The sequence below is a fragment of the Tamandua tetradactyla genome, chromosome 2, assembly GCF_023851605.1.
Source record: "Tamandua tetradactyla isolate mTamTet1 chromosome 2, mTamTet1.pri, whole genome shotgun sequence".
Lineage (NCBI taxonomy): Eukaryota > Metazoa > Chordata > Mammalia > Pilosa > Myrmecophagidae > Tamandua > Tamandua tetradactyla.
Window position 1 is genome coordinate 74,561,981 of NC_135328.1, and position 22,140 is coordinate 74,584,120.

The 22,140-nt window shown below is 39.4% G+C and overlaps 1 protein-coding gene and 1 long non-coding RNA gene across 2 annotated transcripts in view; one reads left to right on the forward strand and one right to left on the reverse strand.

Annotated features, from left to right (window-relative positions):
• Window positions 1-21,081, reverse strand: part of LOC143673479 (uncharacterized) — a 39,271-nt gene extending 18,190 nt beyond the window's left edge. The window contains exon 1 of the long non-coding RNA XR_013170389.1: window positions 17,185-21,081. This is a non-coding gene — a long non-coding RNA (uncharacterized LOC143673479). The remainder of the gene's footprint in view (window positions 1-17,184) is intronic.
• CDKN2B (cyclin dependent kinase inhibitor 2B) lies at window positions 18,040-21,472 on the forward strand. The gene is made up of 2 exons (XM_077148031.1): window positions 18,040-18,685; window positions 20,971-21,472. The coding sequence occupies exons 1-2, from the start codon at window positions 18,530-18,532 to the stop codon at window positions 21,229-21,231; spliced, it is 417 nt and encodes a 138-aa protein (XP_077004146.1). The 5' UTR covers window positions 18,040-18,529; the 3' UTR covers window positions 21,232-21,472.
• The last annotated feature ends 668 nt before the right edge of the window (window positions 21,473-22,140 follow it).

Genomic DNA, 22,140 nt, shown 5'->3' on the forward strand with positions numbered 1-22,140 from the left:
GTAATCAACACCAGATGAGGTTCACATGCCATTGGCTCATGTCCACAGCAATGAAACTAGGCATCTTCACCTGGCCAAGTTGACACCTGAACCTAACTAACACAATAAGTAAGTATTTCATAGACAGCTTAAAATTCAGGATATTATTTGAGTATTGTTGCTAAAAACAGAAAAAACTAAATGTGGAATAAGAATACATATTTATAAGGATATAAAAAATGAAATTGAGAACATGAAAACAATAGAGAAAATCAATAAGACCAGAAGTTGGTTCTATGAGAAAATCAATAAGATTGATGGGCCCTTAGCAAGATTGACAAAAAGAAGAAAGAGGACGCAAATAAATAAGATCAGAAATGGAAGAGGAGACATAACCACTGACCTCACAGAAATAAAGGAAGTAATAACAGGATACTATGAACAACTTTACGCTAATAAATACAACAATGTAGATGAAATGGACAAGTTCCTAGAAAGGCATGAACAACCAACTTTGACTCAAGAAGAAATAGACGACCTCAACAAACCAATCACAAGTAAAGAAATTGAATCAGTCATTCAAAAGCTTCCCCAAAAGAAAAGTCCAGGACCAGACGGCTTCACATGTGGATTCTACCAAACATTCCAGAAAGAATTAGTACCAACTCTGCTCAAACTCTTCAAAAAAATCGAAGTGGAGGGAAAGCTACCTAATTCATTCTATGAAGCCAACATCACCCTCATACCAAAACCAGGCAAAGATATTACAAAAAAAGAAAACTACAGACCAATCTCTCTAATGAATATAGATGCAAAAATCCTCAACAAAATTCTAGCAAATCGAATCCAGCAACACATTAAAAGAATTATACATCATGACCAAGTAGGATTCATCCCAGGTATGCAAGGATGGTTCAACATAAGAAAATCAATTAATGTAATACACCATATCAACAAATCAAAGCAGAAAAATTACATGGTCATCTCAATTGATGCAGAGAAGGCATTTGACAAGATTCAACATCCTTTCCTGTTGAAAACACTTCAAAGGATAGGAATACAAGGGAACTTCCTTAAAATGATAGATGGAATATATGAAAAACCCACAGCTAATATCATCCTCAATGGGGAAAAATTGAAAACTTTCTCCCTAAGATCAGGAACAAGACAAGGATGTCCATTATCACCACTATTATTCAACATCGTGTTGGAGGTTCTAGCCAGAGCAATTAGACAAGAAAAAGAAACACAAGGCATCAAAATTGGAAAGGAGGAAGTAAAACTATCACTGTTTGCTGATGATATGATATTATACATCGAAAACCCGGAAAAATCCACAACAAAACTACTAGAGCTAATAAATGAGTACAGCAAAGTAGCAGATTACAAGATCAACATTCAAAAATCTGTAGCGTTTCTATACACTAGCAATGAACAAGCTGAGGGGGAAATCAAGAAATGAATTCCATTTACAATTGCAACTAAAAGAATAAAATACTTAGGAATAAATTTAACTAAAGAGACAAAAGACCTATACAAAGAAAACTACAAAAAACTGTTAAAAGAAATCACAGAAGACCTAAATAGATGGAAGGGCATACCATGTTCATAGATTGGAAGACTAAATATAGTTAAGATGTCAATCCTACCTAAATTGATTTACAGATTCAATGCAATACCAATCAAAATCCCAACAACTTATTTTTCAGAAATAGAAAAACCAATAAGCAAATTTATCTGGAAGGGCAGGGTGCCCCGAATTGCTAAAAGTATCTTGAGGAAAAAAACAAAGCTGGAGGTCTCACACTGCCGGACTTTAAGGCATATTATGAAGCCACAGTGGTCAAAACAGCATGGTATTGGCATAAAGATAGATATACTGACCAATGGAATCGAATAGAGTGCTCAGATATAGACCCTCTCATCATGGACATTTGATCTTTGATAAGGCAGTCAAGCCAATTCACCTGGGACAGAACAGTCTCTTCAATAAATGGTGCCTAGAGAACTGGATATCCATATGCAAAAGAATGAAAGAGGACCCGTATCTCACACCCTATATAAGGATATAAACATGTTTGTGTTATTTACATCATATATATGTTTATCAATAATGTATGAGTGAATGGGCTTCATAGAGGCAAGAATGGTGAAATAAACAAGAAATAAGAGGCCCTCGGAGTCTAAAGCTGCAGAGAAGAAACTGCAGTGAAATGAAGCCTGAGATCATTGAATCCATCAACCAGGAAGTCATTGATTACTTTGCCAAGTGGTTATCTCGATTCTGAGTGAAAGTCAGGTAACATAAAGTTGAGGAACGAATGGAATGGAGATAGCAAGGGTAGTCCACTCTTACAAGGACCTTAAATTCTAACATTGCAAAAGCTAATTATTTGACTTCAATCAAATAGGCCTACACAAGAGTAACAGTTTTAGATGTAAAAAAAATATCAGGGTTCCAATTCACAATGGCTTGTGAAGGTGGAAGCTCTAACGTAGGCCTGGATCCACAGCAAATCAGAGTTAACAATTCTTTAAACCAATTGATTCTGCTTGCATGTGTGTACATGCATTTTTTTTCAACAAATAAGACTTCTAAAATCAAAAATGATTTAAAAATAACTTTATTTTGTAGCGTGAATTTCCTTCAAAAGCCCAGGAGAGAATATATGCTTTATAAGAGACATATGAATTATCCCAATAAAAGATTATTAAACATATTTCAGAGACCATGCATTTCTGAGGAAAAAGGCAAATTAAATATGCATTTTATGATAAATAACAATCTTCAAAAGAAAATTATAAAAATTAAAATTCTCAATTCTTTGAACTTTTTGCCTATTTCTTCCAGAAATTCTGCTCTCAAAAATCATCTGTACTTTGAAAAAATGTTTTCACCTAACAGAGTCCCATTCCCCTTCCGATATTTCATCTACAATAATATCAGTTGTGAAATACAGTAGATCCTACCATTTGTAGTAGGCATAAAAAAGAGAAAAAGAGAAGTCTGGATACCCAACTTAATTTCACAAATAATTACTGTCCCCCATATTGCCGGGTTATTCATCTTATCTAACCTGCATACAAATTTACTTCAGTAGTAGCTAAAGCTTGGTTACTTGTGCCACAACTATTTACATGTAATGACCTATTAAATTCTTTTCAACTTTTAGAAGTTTAAAAATGCCTACAAGTGAACAAATACTGATATTTCAGCAGAATCAATTAATATAACTTAGATATGTTGTTCATTACAGAATTTTTGGTGAATAGAGGAGCTGTACATTATTGATGTGTTTGAGTATGCAAGCCAAGATTGGCCTAAATTTTTTTAAATGGCGCCCCTGCTGTGATTGAACTATAGATGATAACTTTATTCAAGAATGAGCTTTAATGAGAGGATAAATTTTGATAAAATGAGGAAATAAAATATTTTATGCCTGAACTTTAGTGTGAATCATAGTGTGTACACGTGAGAAGTTCAGCTTTGTCTAGTACATAGGCTAAACTAAGTAGCAGAGGAATGTGGAAAGGGTGGCGTAAGGATGACCATTTGGGGCAGAAAACTCTGGATTTCAGAGTTAAGTCACCCCTTCGATCCAATCTTTTATTCACATGCCCTCTAAATTAATGATTTTTTTCAAAGAGGATGGCACCCTATGGGCACTTTGTATATATTTTTAGAAACATTTTTGGCTGTAGCAATAATTTGGAGGCCATTCTGGTCCAGAGGTAGACCAAAAGGCCCATGCCACTCAACGTTTAACAATATTCTGGACATTAATGTAGGTGAAAATATTTGTAATTTTCTGAGCTAAGAAACTACTTCCACTTTACATAGAAACATAAAGACCTAAAAATATGATGACCAACTAAGTAGCAATAAACATCCCCAGTACCCAGATTGTGGTCGCTAAATACAATTTCTCACATAAAAGACTACTTCTTTGAGAAAAAGTTACTAAGACGGTAGACAAGAAATAAATATTTAAGATAAAATTATAACATATTGTTATGCCAGAAAGCAAAGATTCTGCCAAAGACTATTGGGGTCATGTCAAAAACATATTTCAGGAATCAACTACAAGAGGCTTCCATTTGAGCATCAATAGAAATAATAACTGTAGTAGATTGAAACACAGCAAGGACATTTAAATCCACACACTATTAATAATAATTTTAAAATCATTAATCAACTTTGGAGGAGGCTGGGGATGCAACATATTATTTTGAAAACTGGTAAAAAAAATTTAAATGAAGTATTTACCCATCTTTTTTAACATTTAACATACAAAAGCAATAAGTTTCCAAGTACTTTTTTTTTTTTTTTTTTTTTTTTGCATGGGCAGGCATGAGGAATCGAACTGGGTCTATGGCACGACAGGTGAAAACACTACCTGCTGAGCCACCGTGGCCTGCCTTCCAAGTACATCTTAACAAGCAGTTATAGAACAGATTTTAAAGTTTGGTATGGCTTTACAGTTCCACAATTTTTTGTTTTTTCTTCTAGCTGCTCCAAGACACTGGAGACCAACAGAAATATCAATATAATGCTTCAGCAGTTATATTCATTTGTTAAATCCTATCTTCTCTGTTATATTTCTCCTTCTCTTTTAAATAACATATATACATAAAAGCAATAAATTTCAAAGTACATCAAAACAATTAGCTGTAGAACAGATTTCAGAGTTTGGTATGGGTTATAATTCCACAATTTTAGGTTTTTATTTCAAGCTTCTCTAAGGTACTGGAGGCTAAAAGAAATAACAGTTAAATGATTCAACACTGATACTCATTTGTTAAACCTGACCTTCTATGTATAACTCCATCATCACCTTTGATCTTTTCCTGCTCTTTAGAGGTATTTGGGCTATGTCTACTCTAACTTTTTCATGTTGGAATGGGCTGTTGATAATATGAGATGGGGTTGAAACCAGCTGATGTTCTGGAAGGGTTGGCCCCTCCACATTTCAGGATTTATCTAAAGGACCTATCTGGAGGTTGTAGGTTTTGGAAAGTTGACCTAGTGCATGGAATCATGGAAGATTTGTAGAGTCTTATATAATGTTGAAGTTATTCTTTAGAATTGGCAGGAATCGTTTTGATTGAGGTTTGGCAAGTTATGATAGGTAGCAATGTCTAATTGAAGCATGCATAAGAGTGACCTCTAGTGTAGCCACTTGACTCTATTTAAACTCTCTCAGCCACTGTTACCTTATTTGTTACACTTCTTTTCCCTCTTTTGGTTAGGATGACATTGTTTATCCCATGGTGCCAGAGCCAGGCTCATCCCTGGGGTCATCCCCCATGCCACCAGGGAGACATTCATCCCTGGATGTCATGCTCCACATGCGGGGGGGGGGGGGGGGGAGGGCAATGGTTTAAGTTGAAGAGTTGGGCTTAGACAAAGGCCATATGTGAGCAACAACAGAGGTCCTCCGGAGGTGACTCTTAGGCATACCCATAAGCTTCTCTGCTACATACATAAGCTTTACAAGAGCAAGCCTCGAGATCAAGGGCTTGGCCTATTGATTTGGGTATCGCTAATGTTTGGCAGAGTATCAGGGGTTTCCCCGGTGGTAAAGTTTAACCACCCAGGTTCGATTCCCAGTGCCTGCGCATCCAAAAAAAATAAATAAATAAGGCAGCTCCTCAAAATCCAGAAATGACAATTACCACTCCAGACTAACTGTGACTGCTGTAAGAGCTTACAATCTAGGCCCCAGTTTTCTTATAAGTAGTTTCTAAATGAGATCATACGATATTTGGTCTTTTATTTCTGGCTTATTTTTCTTCACCAAATATCCCACAGGTTCATTCACATCACTGCATGTCTCACAACTGTGCTCTTTTTTGTAGCAGCACTGTGTTCGATCATATTGTTTACACCATTGTTCCCCAATCTACTTCTCAACCAGTGCATTTTCAGTCACCTCTATCTACTGGGCCTCATGTATAACGTCCAAAGTGAAAACTCCACCAACAATCTCAATTTTAGATAATTTCATTGTTCCCAAGAGAAAGATAACCAATAAATACACCATCACTAAATAGAAAATCCAAACCTCCCCCTAATTATTGTCCCTACCCCCATTAGTTACTCCTGATGGTGCTGTGGTACTGTTGATGTTTTCCTATTAAACATAGCCCAGAGCATGCAATATCATTTTCCCCCATATCCTGAAATTATATGCTTTTTGTACAAGATTCATACCTTTGCAGTAGTTCATGCAAGAACTTATTTGTATTTGTTGGGTTGACTGGTGGGACACATAAGTCTATACAACCTGTTTCAATCACGTTCACCTTCAATATGGTAATATTACTTATAGACCCACTAGTGAACTACCTTCACTTCTGTCTATTCCTTTATAATTAAGTTCAACCTCATTAGCAAACTGTTCACCCATCTCAAGCTTCTCTGTTATCGCTAGGTCCCCTGTATTCTGTACTATAAGCCTCTGATTTTTACCATTACCATGGTCATAAAAATGGAATCATACAGTATCTATCTTTTTGCGTTGGGCTTATTTCACTCAGCATTATGTCCTCAAGGCTCATCCATCTTGTCATTTGCTTCAAGATGTCATTTCATCCTATTGCTGCATAAATTACATCATATGTATATACCATATTTTGTAATCCACTCATCTATTAATGGGCACTTGGATTGCTTCCACCTTTTAGTGATTGTGATAGTGCTATGGATATCAGTGTGCAAATCTCTGTATCACTGCTTTCAGCTCTTCTGGGTGCGTACCGAGTAGTGGTATTGTCAGGTAGTAGGGCAACTGTCAGAATGTGTTCCATAGTAGCTGTACCATGATACATTCCCACCAACAGTGCATAAGTGTCCCAATTTCCCTACATCCTTTCCAACATTTGTAGTTTCCTGTTTGTTTAATAGCAGCCATTTTTATAGGTGTGAAGCAGTATCTCATTGTAGTCTTCATCTACACTTCCCTTATAGCTAATGAGAATGAGCATTTCTTCATGTGCTTTTCAGTCATCTATATTTGCTCCACAGAAAAAATGCCAATTCATATATTTAGACCATTTTGTAATTGGGTTGCTTGTTCTTTTGTCATTGAGTTGTATGATTTCTTTATGTATACAGGATTCCAAACGTTTATCTGATGAGTGAGTTCCATCTTCTCCCATTGAGTTAGCTGCCTCTTCACCTTTTGGACAGTCTTTTGAGGCTCAAAAGCATTTGATTTTGAGGAATTCTCATTTATTTATTTTTTTCTGTTGTTGCTTGTGCTTTGGGTATAAAGTTTAGAAAGCTACCTGCCATTACTAGGTCTTGAAGATGTTTCCCTACATTTTCTTCTAGGAGCTTTATGGTACTGGTTCTTATATTTAGGCGTTTGATCCCATTTGAGTTAATTTCTGAATAGGGTGTAAGGTAAGGGTCCTCTTTCATTCTTTTGGCTATTGATATTGAGTTATCCCATGCCCACTTATTAAAAAGACTATTTTATCCCAGTTCAGTGGATTTGTTAAAGATCAATTGACCATAGATTTGGTGGTCTATTTCTGAACTCCTGATTCAACTCCATTGGTCAATACTTATATCTTTGTGCCAGAACCATGCTATTTTGACCACTGTGCTTTGTAATAAGTTTTAAAATTGGGTTAATCCTCCCACTTCATTCTTCTTTTTTAGGATGCTTTTAGCTATTCTGGGTCTATTTCCCTTCCAGATAAATTTGGTAACTAGCTTTCCCAAGTCTTCAAAGTAGGTTGATGGAATTTTGATAGGCACTGCATTGAATCTGTAGATCAACTTGGGTAGAATTAACACCTTAACTACATTTAACCTTCCTGTTCATGAGCATAGGTAGAGGTAGAATGTCTTTCTACCTATTTAGATCTTCTTTGATTTCCTTTAACAATGTTATGTAGTTTTCTGTGTACAAGTCCTTTACATTCCTACTTAAGCTCATTCCTAGATACTTGATTCTTTTAGCTGCTATTCCGAATGGAATTTTTTCCTTAATTGACACCTCAGGTCATTGCTTGGGTATAGAAACATTACTGATTTTTGCACCTTGATTTTATAACCCGCCACATTGCTGAATTTGTATCTCAAATGACTTTGTTGTAGATTCCTCAGGATTTTCCAAGTATAGTATCATGACATCAGCAAATAATGAAAGTTTTACTTCTTCCTTTCGAATCTGATGCTTTTATTTCTTTTTCCTGCCTGATTGCTCTCCCTAGAACTTCTAGTACAATGTTAAATAATAGTGGTGACAGAGGGCATCCTTGTCTCATTTCCAATCTTAGGGGGAAATCTTTCAACCTCTCACAGTTAAGTATGATGCTGACTATGGGTTTTTCATATATGCCTTTTATCTAGCTGAGGAAGTTACCTTTGATTCCTACCTTTTGAAGTGTTTTTATCAGAAAAGGGTATTGAATTTTATCAAATGCTTTTTTTAGCATCAATCGAGATGATCATATGATTTTTCCATTTCGATTTGTTAATGTGCTGTATTACATTGACTGATTTTCTTGTGTTGAACCATCCTCGCATTCCTGGTATAAACCCCATTTGGTTGTGGTGTATAGTTCTTTTTTTTATAGTTCTTTTAATGTGCTATTGGATTCAATTTGCCAATATTTTGCTGGGAAATTTTGCATCTGTGTCTATTAGGGAAATTGGTCTGTAGTTTTCCTTTCTTGTAGTATCTCTACCTGGTTTGGGTATTAAAGTGATGTTAGTAACACAAAATGAGTTAGGTAGTGTTCCTTTTTCATCAATTTTTTTTAAAAGTTTGAGCAGGATTGGTGTTAGTTCTTTTGGGGATGTTTGATAAAATTCCCTGGTGGAGCCATCTGGCTCTGGACTTTTCTTGTAGGAAGATTTTTGATGACTGTTTCAATCTCTTTACTTGTGGTTGGTTTATTGAGATCCTTTATTTCATCATGAGTCAGTGTAGCTTGTTTGTGTGTTTCCAGGAATTTGTCCATTTCACCTAAGTTGTGTAGGCTTTTGGCATATAGTTGTTCATAGTATCTTCTTGTGATTTTTTTTTTATTTCTCCAGGGTTTGTGGTAATGACCCCCCTCTCATTTCTGATTTTTTCATTTGCATCCTCTCTCTTTTTTTCTTTGTCAGCCTTGCTAGTGACCCATTGATTTTACTGATTTTCTAGAAGAACCACTTTTTGGTTTTATTGATTCTAGTGTTCTTTTGTTCTCCCATTCATTTAACTCTACTTTAATCTTCATTATTTCTCTTCTTCTATTCTCTTTGGGTTTAGTTTGTTCTTCCTCAAGTTCCTTCAGGTAAGCAGTTAAGTCTTCACGTTTTGCTCTTTCTTGTTTTTTAATATAGGCATTGATGGCAATAAATTTCCCTCTCAGCACAGCCATTGCCACATCCCATGAATTCTGATATGCTGTATTCTCATTTTCATTTGTCTCCAGATAGCTACCAATTTCTCTAGCAATTTCTTCTTTGACCCACTCATTGCTTAAGAATGTGTTATTTAATCTCCATATATTTGTGAAAGTTCTTGTTCTTTTGTGGTTATTGATTTCCAGCTTCAATCCATTGTGATCAGAAAAAGTGCTTTGAATAATTTCAATGTCTTTAAATTTATAAAGACTATTTTGTGCCCCAGCATATGATCTATCCTGGAGAGTGTTCCATGAGCACTAGAGAAGAATGTATATCCTGGTGTTTTGGGGTGTAACAACCTATATATATCTGTTAAGTCTAATTATTTAGCAGATTGTTTAAGTTCTCTTTTTCCTTGTTGATCCTCTGTCTGGTTGTTCTGCCTGTAGTGGAGAATGGTATATGAACTCTCCTACTATTATTGTTGAAACATCTATTGCTCCCTTCAGTTTTGCCATTGCCTGTCTCATGTACCTTGGAGTTCCTTGATTGGGAGCATAGACATTTGTGATTGTTATTTCTTCTTTGTTAATTGTCCCTTTTACCAATATACAGTGTAGTTCTTTGTCTCTTGCAATGTGTTTATATTTAAAGTCTATTTTGTCTGATATTAGTATAGCTACTCCTGCTTTTGTTTGGAAAATTTTTTTCCATCCTTTCACTTTCAATCTGTTTGTATCCTTGTGTTTAAGATGAGTCTCTCATAAGCAGCATATAGATGCATTATATTTCTTAATCCATTATGCCAATCTGTATCTTTTCATTGAAAGGCTTAGTCCATTAACATTCAGAGTTGTTACCATAAAGGCATTTCTTGAATCCTCTGTCTTATCCATTGGATTTTGTCAGATCTACATGTTCTCTTCCTTCCTTTCTCTTTTTATCCTTAAGGTTAGCCTTACTGGTACTCCAGTTCTGTGCCGACCTCCAAACCTCCCTCTCCTGTTTTTTTCTTTCAGCCAGCAGAACTCCCTTTACTATTTCTTATAGAGCTGGTCTCTTCTTGACATACTCTCTCAGCCTTTGTTTGTCTGTGAAAATTTTAATCTCTCCCTCAGTTTTGAAGGACAATTTGGCTGGGTACAGAATTCTCAGCTGGAAGTCTTTCTGTTTCAGGATCTTAAATATATCATACCAATGCCATCTCGCCTCCATAGTGCCAGTTGAGTACTTAACTCAATCTTATGTAGTTTCCTTTGTATGTAGCAGATTGTTTTTCTCTTGTAGCTTTCAGGATTTTCTGCTTCTCTTCAACATTTGACAGACTGATTAGTACGTGTCTTGGGGTAGGCTTATTTGATTTATTCTATTTGGAGTTTGTTGGACTTCTTTGATTTGCATATTTATGTCTTTTATAAAGATTGGAAAAATTTCCCCCATTATAACCTCCACCAATCTTCCTCGCCCTTTACTTTTCACTTCTCTTTCAGAAACACTGATGTTTCTTATATTTGTGTGTTTTGTTTTGCCCATCATTTCTCGGAGATCCAATTTAAATTTTTCCATTTTTTTTGACATTTGCTCTTTTGTGTGTTTCAAATCAGCTGTCCTGTCCTCTAGATTGCTTTTTCTTTTTTCACTTCTTCAAATATGCTGTTGTGTGTTTCTAATATAGTTTGCTTTGGGGGGTGTGGTATATGGTCCAGAAATCGAACCTGGGTCTCCCACATGTAAGGTGAGCATTCTACCAATGAACCATTCATCCACCCCCTCTAGTATAGTTTTGATTTGGTCTACAACATTTTTAATCTTTGTGATTTCTGCTATTTATGTATTTATTCTTTCAAATTATTCTTTATGTTCTTTTATGTCTTCTTGATTTCCTTTATGTTATTAGCCATCCCATTGACTGTATTTAGTAGATTTATATGAACAGTTTTAATTAGTTGTTCCAAAGTCTGTGTCTTCTCTAGTGTTTTAATTTGGTCATTAGACTGGAGTGTATCTGTCTGCATCTTCATATGGTTAGTGATCTTCTGTTGTCTTCATGGTGTGTAAATAACTTGATAGGGTTACTTTGGATGTTGATTTCCTTTAGTAGTCTAAAGCTTTGCATTTGTGGGATGGGTATGGAGTAGAATAGGGGACATGGGAGGGGCACAACAGTCTGGTGGCAGGTTGCAGTGCAGGTATATGTACAGGTTGTGGACTCTGTGCTGGTGCTTGTGAGCATGTGGTGTGGGTCATGGGGTTGTGGACATGTGGTGTAGGGGCTGTGGGAGCAAGGTGCAGCTAAGGCAGGCCTTGAGTGCAGGAGCAGGGTGTGGCATGGAGTACACAAAGGTAGGGCACCAAAGGAGGCAGATAAGGGAGCTGAGCAGGTATTCTGGGGCTGGTATGCAGGTAGGATGCGAGTGGGCACATGAAGAATGTGGGTCATGGGTGTCAGGGTGTGGGGTACAGGGCAGGCACAGAAGTTGGGGCACAGGGAGGTTGGTGTGTGGGTGTGTCCTTGCACAGGGGAAAAGATTCAGGGGGACTGGGATCCAGATGTGCGTGTGTATAGGGGTGAGGCACAGGTCATGGAGGTTGTGGGATATGTGTCAGGGGTGGGTGGTGATGGGTGGGCGGGGCTCTGGTGCGAGTCTGCAGGTGCAGGTATAGAATGGGGTAGGGGTGCCTGCTTGTGTAGGCTATGTGGCACAGGTGTGCCCGAGAGCACCTGTCAGATGTGGGGAAAGGGTACGTGTGCCTGGGATAGGACAAGGGTGTGTACATGTACGAGGTAGGTGGGGTGGGGTGCAGGGTCAAGAGATCCATGCACAGATACATGGGTGCCTGACAGGGAAGATTTGGCTGTGCTGGTGCGTGGATCTTGGGGGCGGGACCCTAATGTGTGTGGGTCTGGGGGGTTGGCCCTGGTGTTCACCTGTGCAGAGCTCAAGGACAGCGGGTTGGGATTGTGCCTGTTGGCTGGGGGCGGGTGTCGCCCTGATATGCAAGTCAGTGCTTGCCCAGAGGTGAGGGGGAGTCGTGTGAATGGGTGTGTGCATGTGCACGTGCACACGTCTGGAGGGCTGGATGCTGATGAGCGTATGCTCAGAGCTGTAGGGTTGGCCAGGCAGGCTTGAGTGACTGTATGGTCTGGGAGCACATGTGGCCCAGGTATGAAGGTGAGTGCCTGCAGCCCGGATATGCAGGTGACTGCCTTCAGGGGACAGGGAGAGGGAGGTGGGTGTAGAAGGGCTGGGCATAGTAGGCGGATCTCAGGAAGGGCAGGGTGGGATTGTGCGCCTGCACAGGATTGGTGGGTCAGGCTGGGACATGTTTGTGCATATGTGTGGAGCAGGGGTGTGGGGTGGCGGTGCTTGGAGCACAGTGAGAGGGTTTAGGGGCGTGGGCTGCTGCGGGAGTCGCAGGTTGTGGTGTGGGTGCAGCAGCATGAGGGTAGTGGGTTCAAGGAACACAGTTTGGCTTACTTCCTTGTTCCTGTCTTACTGTCTGTACACTCTTGACAGCTCCAGGCCTCCATCTGGAAATGGACACTCTAGGCTGTTTGCACTAGCTGGCTGGTCTCCAGTTCTCCGCACCTCAATTCTTCTGCCTTTTCAACCAGGGCCTCCCCATACGGAGCAGAAGACCCTCCCAGGTCACCTACATGCTGGGATCGCTCTCCCATTCTTCCCTTTGTCCCTTCTCTAACTGTTCTTTGGAACAGGGGTAAACTCAACCTATCCTATTCCACCATCTTCCCAGAAGTCCCCTATCTTATATATAACTGAGGGCAACTGTTTTGGTTTGCAACCTGCCAGAATGCAATATATCAGATCTGGAACAGTTTTTAAAAATGGGAATTTAGTAAGTTATAAGTTCACAGTTCTAAGGCTATAAAAATGTCCAAACTAAGGCATCCAGGCTTATGGGTCTGGAACAACTCTGTCAGCTGGAAAGTCACATGGCTGGCATCTGCCGGTCCCTTGCACCTGGGCTCCATTGCTTTCAGCCTGTGTTCCTGTGGGGGCTCCTCATTTTGCTCTTCTCAGTCTGGTTTTCATTCCTTGGCTTCACTTGGCTCTCTCTAGGTTCTAGCTTGCTTAATATTTCATGGCAACGTCTGCTGGGCTCCAAGCATCTCCAAACATCCTAGTTTCTGTTCGCTATGTCTCAATATCTGTGTCAGCTCTGCGCTGAAGTTTCTGTCAGCTGCTATTTCTGACTCTCTCCAAAATGTTTCCTCTCTGACAGGATGCTAGTAACTAATCAAGACCCACCTGGAATGGGTGAAGTCACATCACCATCTAATCAAAGGTCACACCCACAATTGAGTATGTCACATCTCTGTGGGATAATCTAATCAAAAGTTTCTGACCAACAGTATTGAATCAGGATCAAAGGAAATGGCTGCCCCCACAAAACTGGATCAGGATTAAAACATGGCTTTTCTGGGGTACATAATAGATTCAATCCAGGACAGCAACCAAGCAGTTAATGAAGAAAACTTTCACTTTATACAAGTAGTCCAACTAACAAAAGAAGAAAGAATGATAAAATTAGAAAATCACTGTTTTGCAGTTACTAAGGAAATAATGGATCTAAGAAATAATTGTTGATGACTGCTAGAATCACAAAAATAGATATTTGGATTATGTGCCTCTTGATGGAAGTACACAATATCAATTAGGAAGAATTTTTGCAAAAACATTGAACCTGAATTACATCCAGCTAGATCTAAATAACTTACAAGCAATACAGGTGGCAAAGAAATAGTTTAAATGTCATCATTCAGAGGTATTCAGCAAACAATTGTTTCAATTCAAGAAACAATTGAACAACCCAGTTTCTTCAACAAACAAATTGCAAGGAAATAAAAGAAAGAAGAGAAGAATCTATAGATTAGAAGAGATATGATATATATATATATATATATATATATATATATATATATATATACCAATTTCAGTATTTTAACCTTATTTTCTATCTTTTTTAAATAAATAAATTATTAATAACTGTTTAAGAGAAAGTGAAAAGTGATCTGTGAAAAAACGAAAGGATATACTAAAATGATGAATTATGTCCACCATTCAATTAAATTTAAGAAACATATTGGGAGGGAGAAAGGGAGATACTATGGATCCTACAGGAATAATTATCAACTGATGTAATGGAGAGAGTCAAGCTTCCTGGGGAGGAGGTGGCTCATGCGTATTTTGAGTAAGTCTGAAGCATGATCTTGATTTTCTTTCTCTCATTTAGAAACAATCTCAGACCCAACCATAAGCAAAAAGCAATTAAATAAAGGCATGTCATTACCTCTGTACCATTCAATTTACTCTAGTCACTCTAGTATAGTGAGTTCATATATAGTTTCATCAACTAGGAATGTAAACATCATTATCATAGTGGTTTGCCCCACGTACAAGATTGGAATGAATTCTACTTTCCTTTTCATTATTCTCCCAAATTCTATGCCAATTCACCTATTTTCCCATTTTCTTTCTCTCCCCACTTGTAAATTACCCATCGTATTAAAAAAATCATGGCTGTAACAATTCCAAGTTTCAGCTGCCCACTATGTTCCCATCTTGTTCATCTCCTAAATGTGTTTGAAGCATTAACAATAGGTTGTGTTTCATCCTAAAGACAGCTGGATTTCAGGGAGAGGTGAAATATTTCATTATTTCACTCTATTGTCCAAGACAAATGTGCTATTGTGTTACATGTGAAATGTCATCTTTGAAGTCTGTTAAGGGCGTACTGTGCAGTGAGCCATCTGGAAAACACAGTGCAGGCTGAAAAATAATTACAAGTCTGTTTATTGCTTTTTTCCCAGTTAAGCCTACCATGACAGCTGCTAAAGACACTATGTAATGTAAAGAGTAGAGGCTCTGAAGCCACACAGGCTTCAACCTCCAATAATGACAGTTAGTGTGCAAGTTACTTAACTTCTCTATCCTTTTGCCCTGTCCGTAAGATTGAGATACTGTACTAATGTATAGCTCACAGAGGTTAAACGAAACAGTTCCTGTAGAGCACTCAGAATACAGTGCAAGTGTGACTCCTCCTCTTTTCTTTTTAATATTAGATTAATCAATAATATTTGGAAACAAGGTTGAGCAGGTTGGTTTTGACAAGAGTTCCATTGAACTTCACATGGCTGCCTTTAAGTGTCAGGGAAGAAAAGGGCTTTGGAGAATAAGTGTGAAGCTTTCTCTAGAATTCCCTGTCCTGCGGGTTAGGACCACCCAGAAATGCTTAATAGGGGAGCGCTGTCCGTGGTGCTAGTAGCCATACGCGCCCCTGACAACATTCTCCCTGGCCAACGTTCCTTTCCAGTCAACTCAGGCAATGAAGCTCATATCCCTGCTTCCTGGAAAATTCTGTCATTCTACTTGTTGGCTTTTCCCTACCTTACTCATCATTCTATCTGTGCCTCCTTCAACAACTACAGCAACAACAACAAAATTATCTGCCATTTCCTTATCAACTCTAAGTAGTTTCTATATTTCAGAAACTTTGGCTATGCCCACCACTTAAGAAAATGGCTCAGACTGTCTTTTCCTAAACCTTTTGTTAAATTTCAAAGAAAGCCAGGGCAATAACACACGAATTAGTTAACTTCTGTCTTATCCTTTAAGACTCTCTTTAGTTGTATCTGCTCTAAGAAATTTTTCCTGCTTCGCCAACTTGGGTTAAATTCCCCTCTTCCTTACTCCTAAAGCTCCCTGTAAATACATCTCAGTAAAATTATCACAGTACATTAAGCCTTTCTATTTATTAGATTTGAGTGCCACAAGTGAGAGTTTCTTGAAAACTAACACCTATAATTTATTCAATTTAGACTCCTAGAAAATAAGACATGGTAAATTCAGTTTTGTTGAACTAAATTCAATTACTTGTTCCATTAGAAGGAAGGTCCCAACACAACTCCTTTTAAAAGCAACATGCATAGTTGCTTTCACTGTGCACTGAGTCTCGGAGTAGCTAGTTCATTCTGATGAAGATATTCTGGACTAATTTCATTTGCCATCACACTCACCAACATCGGTCAGATGAAGTCCCTTAGGATCACTGGCAAAGAACCAATACTGCCCATTTTAAAGGCTCTGTCTTCCCAATGCCCATATTTCCTCTCCCTTCTCCTATTCTTCTTAGACACCTGGATTCCCCAATACACTGTGCATAGGAACTGGTCTTTTAGAGAAAACAAAAACAGCTTCTCCATGGTTTTCACCAAGAAACAGACTTCTATTCCCCTGACCAGACCAATGCATGGGGTAGCCATCAACAAAAAAAAGGACATTTTTTTCCCAGATGAAAACAGAACTCAAATAAGAGTAGAGTAATAAAAAAAGAACCTGAAAACTAAGAAATGGGGGTACAGTGGAAAGAGAAAAAAATGTTTTTAATGCTGCTCCCATCCTTTCCCTATCCAAGTGGATTTTAGCCCTGATGAAAGTAAGTAGATCTTCAGCTATAATCAACATTTCATGGGCCCCACTGTCTTTAAATTGTAAAGAACTCTTAGTTATACTATACAGGGTTGGAGGAGGAGGGATCAGAGCTAACATGCTAGAAGAAGCATTGTTTTGAAGTTTCTCATTCTTGAGTAAGCAAACTATTGGCCTCCCTTTAAAACTCTATCTTCCTCAGCATTCTAAACCAATATATATGTTTATATATATATATAATAAGAACTGTCTAGTGTTAGGAGAGACTCATTCTTGTGTAGTTCTTCACCAAAGTTTTGAGGCAAAAAAAAACACATAACTGTGATTCTTCACCTATTTCCATGTAGCATCAACTGTACTTTTTAAATCTGTAAAGCAAGGAATATATTAATTCAAACTTACCTAGAAAGAAAGTAAAGGGGAAAAAAAGCACATCGACTTTAAATCTTCAGAAGAGGATTTAATGACAGGTTCAGCCTGTTTAATGACAGCCAAGCACCACACCCTATTTTATTTTGTTTCATTATTACTGCATAAATTTCCTTTATTACTCACGATAAATAACAATCAAATACCTGCCAAGATGGGCGTAAATAGGTAATAGTGCAAAGATATAGTACAAATATCATGAATATGTGATCATAAATTCTTTAAAATGTATTTGTTCAACTCTTTCGTGTAACACGTTGCCATCCTCAATCTCAAACTGATTTTTCTTTCCTTTTTCTTTTCTTTCTTTGTCTAAGGCTTGCATCCATAGTTGAAAATTTAAAAAGAAAAAAAATGATCACACAAAACAAGATTCTCAGGATTTTTCGTGTTTTTATGGCTGACTGATTCAAATATGAAAACACACCTAAAAGAAAATTGCTGATTGATGCAAGATGTGAAACTGTGATGTGCAAGTACTGCTTGAGGTTGAATTTAACCTATATGACAGGTGCAGAGCTGTCACTTTGAGACATGTTAGACGAAATTATTTAAAATGCCTTTTACAAGGGAGAGACTAGGAAATGTCTCCAAAGTGAAACACACTGACTTGGGGCTGGTATGGAATAGAAATCCACTGCTCCACCTGCTGGAGATTAGAGGCTGAGTACAGTGGGTCAACATTTTCAAAAACTTAGCCTCTGGCTTTGCTGGACACCTAGCGAGCCAGCAGCGCGGCCCGCCTTCCACGCGGCTGGGCAAGCCAGCCTCTGACGCATGCGTCCCCGGGACCCAGGGCTCCCTCATCCCTACCCCCGTCGGCTGTGACGTCACCGGCTGCCGGCCAGGCCTCCAAGCGACCACAGCCGGACAGGTTCACGCCCGCCAGCCCGGCAGGGGGCGGGGCCTAAGGGGGTGGCGAGAGTCAGGCCGGTGGCCCAGCTGGGAACGCAATTCATTCCCAACGGGCTCCCGGCTCTGAGAGCGACGCTAGGCAGTGAAGACGCTGCGGAGTGCCTATACTCTGCGGCCCAAGCCGCTTTGCGCTCAGCTACCACCACGCCAGGCGCCGCGTCCCAACAGCCGGCCGGCCGTATCGGCTGGTTCTCGGGCGCCAGGGAAAAATTTTAAAAAATACCAGTCGCTCGGCCACTGCAAGAACCCCGAACAGCAGAAGGACGCGAGAAGGGGTCGAAGCCAAGCTTAGCTCTCCAGTAGGGGAAGGCGCTCCGCGGTAGGTTGGGGAAAAAGAGGAGTGTTGCGAAGCTCACGGCCAACAGTGGATTATCCGGGCCGCGCAGTTTCTGGGGGCTGCGGAATGCGCCAGGAGGACAAGGGCATGCTCGGTGGTGGCAGCGACGATGTGGGCCTGGCAAACGCAGCGGCGCGGGGGCAAGTGGAGAGGGTGCGGCAGCTCCTGGAAGCCGGCGCGGATCCCAATGGAGTCAACTGCTACGGGAGGCGGCCGATCCAGGTATTTGGGGCGGTCGGGCCTCGCCGGCAGGCGGCGCTCAAGCGCGGGGCAAGGTATTCGTGCGCCGGGATTAGAACCGAGATCTCCGCGGATGTAGACACTGCGCAGTTGTGTCTGTTGTTAAAAATGTGAAACGCTGGCGTAAAGCAAGTTTTCACCCAGCAAAAATTCTAAAGAAAGGGATAGAAAAGTCTACTACCTCAGTTTGGTTTTCTTTCTGATAGTGGAAAAAATATTCACAATAGTCCCTCTGCCATCTCGTGATCAAAGATGGAAGGTATAGATTCAGGGGCAAAGGAAAGGGGAAAAGGAAAGGGAGTTATTAGTAAAGGGGGACAGTTTTGTTTTGTCTATTTTCAATGATAAAGATAAGTAAAGTACAAATTCTACAGTCTGGATAGGATTTAAGGAACTCTACAAATCATAGCACATGAAAAACAATTTTACCATTCACTTTTAAGTCGCCATACTAAACCCTGTTTACCTTTCCTCATAGAGACGAATAGAATACAAAAGAAGGACACAGGATTCCTCATCCACAACTTTTAATTTATTTATTTCATGTTAGCAGAGTCTCATGAATATTATATGAGAAAAAAATGTCGCTTTTTTATCCATAAAAATTTCCAGACATTTCTCGCTTAATTATTATACCAAAAACTTGGATTAGAAGCAACAATTATTAGGTCCTTTTTAAATGGCAGAGTGCCCTCATAAATAATTATCCGTTTAATTATTAAAATACAATTATTAAAGATATTTATAAATTCCACTTTAATTAGTACTGATATTTTAAATTTTCTTTAAAATCTAAGTTAGTGCTTTTGTGCTTTATGTTGAACAATTATGGTTCATATTTAGCATTTACTTCACCATTACCTTCCAGAACTAAGTGATTATTAAGGAATCTTACTAATCCTCCAGAATTTAAAGAAAATATGTGTACTCCTTTTGAATACACAGCAATTCTTAGAAAAGTGGTATAATGAAGGATAGGTTAAAGGCAACAAAAATATTGTAGAGTGGTTCTTAAAGACTTCAAATTTATTAATTGTAAGGCAAGATTTCTTATATATAGTTTTAATTCACCATTTTCTGAGATACTAGGAATCACTTTATTCTATTCTTCTCTCTATGTAAAATTCCCTTTATATCACCAATAGAAATGATGAATTATATCATGGCTTTTGAAGAGAGGAAATGGATGTTTCTAATATTCATGAAACAAAAAAAAAAACCTAGAAGACTGCTGTCTTTCAATTACATGGTACATTTTACAGCACATAAACAAACATCTCCATTTTAGATGTTTAGTTATCAAAAATTGCTTAAAATTAAATGCTTGCATAACCTACATGTCCACAAATGGATGCTATAGGATTACTCCTCCAAAACATTTTTTTTCTGAATTATGCATTGTCAGATTTGACTGTTACCATCCAAGCAAAATATTTACTATTTAACATTATAAAATCCTACAGAAATTATGCAATGTAAACACAGTGGTTAAGTTGCATTAAATATATATTACATACTAAACGTGTCAGCATTTATTTTTAACATTAGCATCATTAAAAGTGGTTACCTATTTATTTAAAACAAATCATTTATTTTCATTTTATAAGACTATGCACAACTTGATTTTGTTTTTCCCCCTCTATCTCCAACTCTCCAGTTTTGGCTCAGATTATCAGAGTATAATCCGTTGATGAGTACAGATGCATGACAGTGAAAATCAAAGGCATTCCACAGGGGATTTGCTATGAAAACTAACAGTACAAACCTTTTTTTAAATTTAGTTGTTTCTTATTTTCTCCTTTTAAAGAAATATCCCACCTTCTAAAAACTATATATCAATTGCCTAATATTTTTAGGCCTAGACTATGTAGGAGGGGGATCAAGGGAAAAAACAAGACTTTAAAACTTAACTCCTACTCATAAATAATTTAGCAACATGGCTTTCCATGTTCTAGTGGAAATTTTTAAAAATTCTCTTTTTCCTTTTGGACAATAAGCACTTTGTCATTAGCTGTTTCCGCAAGTTTGGAGAATAACATGGAATGCAATCTAAATTGACTAAGAAGCATAAGGGTGGGCGGGGGGCAATAACAAGACACCTTAGGCTTGTACTTGCCTCTACATTGGGGGAGATTTCATAAACAACTATTTAGTTTAAATGGCCCCAATCCAGCCACCTCTGAAGACTAGTTCCCAGTCCCTGTCGCGCTGCACCCGCCCCACCCCTCTCCCCGCCTTCGCCCTGACGGCTCTGCTCTCCCGCGCAGGTCATGATGATGGGCAGCGCCCGCGTGGCCGAGCTGCTGCTGCTTCACGGCGCGGAGCCCAACTGTACCGATCCCACAACCCTCACCCGACCGGTGCACGACGCCGCCCGGGAGGGCTTCCTGGACACGCTGCTGGCGCTGCACAGGGCGGGGGCGCGGCTGGACGTGCGCGACGCCTGGGGCCGCCTGCCGGTGGACCTGGCTGAGGAGCGGGGCCACTGCGATGTTGTCCGGTACATACGTGCGGCTGCAGGAGACTGACGGCGGACAAACCCAGCCGCTCACCACGACTTTTCTTTCCTTCCCCCGTTCCCTACCCCCACCTAGTTCAGTGAAGGCTACAAACATGGAGCGGCGGAAAGCCTGCAAGCCTTCCTGGGCTAGGAGAAGCAGACCAGGATTAAGTTCATAAATTTGTTTTTTTAACTGGGTCTGGCCCTATACACTCACCGTGAAGTCAAACGCAGAGATGTGGGATGCATAAATTACCAACCAGAGTTAAGAGTGAGGTGTAGTTTCCTAGGTGTCTACTTTTCAGGGTTTTCTGACGAGAAGTGGCTTGTGAAGAAGTCCACAAACCACCCCATTGCCAGTGGGAGGTGGCGATGATTGGCATTTGGGTTGGGGGGAGGTAGGTACCTTCCCCCTACCCACCCACCCCCCGCTAATGGTTAAAGAGCCCGTTGAGGTCATAAGACCCTAAGAGCTATTAGGGAAATCCTGAAGCCTGAGGTCCAAGCGATAATAAGGGTCTGAATGAGCCCCAGCGGGCATCCTAGGCTGTGCTGTAAACAGCGAGTTAAAACTGTGCTCTGAAAGCCCTGGAGAAAACGTGCTCAGTTCAGAGATAATGCAGGGGAAGAGAGGACGTAGGAACGATGACGGATTTGCTGTCGTACTCTTAAAATGCCCTGGATCACGATGCAGAATAGCTTCCGAAAGTACTGCTGCTTATTCACATTCTGACGCAGAGATTTCATCGCGGTCCCGTTGCACCGGAGTCCAACTGCACACGGAATAAAGTGTCCAGCCAGAACAAACGTAGCAGTTACCTGTAATGGTTTGCTTCCACGTTTCCTAGGATATGGAAATCGTCCAAGCCCCCTATACATTGCCACTTTAAAAGATTTTCTAATATTTGGCACTTGGGAGCTATTCTTCAGTAACAGT

What these genes read in the sequence shown, in the direction of transcription:
- CDKN2B (XM_077148031.1), top strand. Translation starts at nt 18,530, where the DNA reads ATGCGCCAGGAGGACAAGGGCATGCTCGGTGGTGGCAGCGACGATGTG. An exon ending in ACGGGAGGCGGCCGATCCAG is followed by an intron (nt 18,686 to 20,970) that starts GTATTTGGGGCG and finishes TCTCCCGCGCAG; the next exon opens with GTCATGATGATGGGCAGCGC.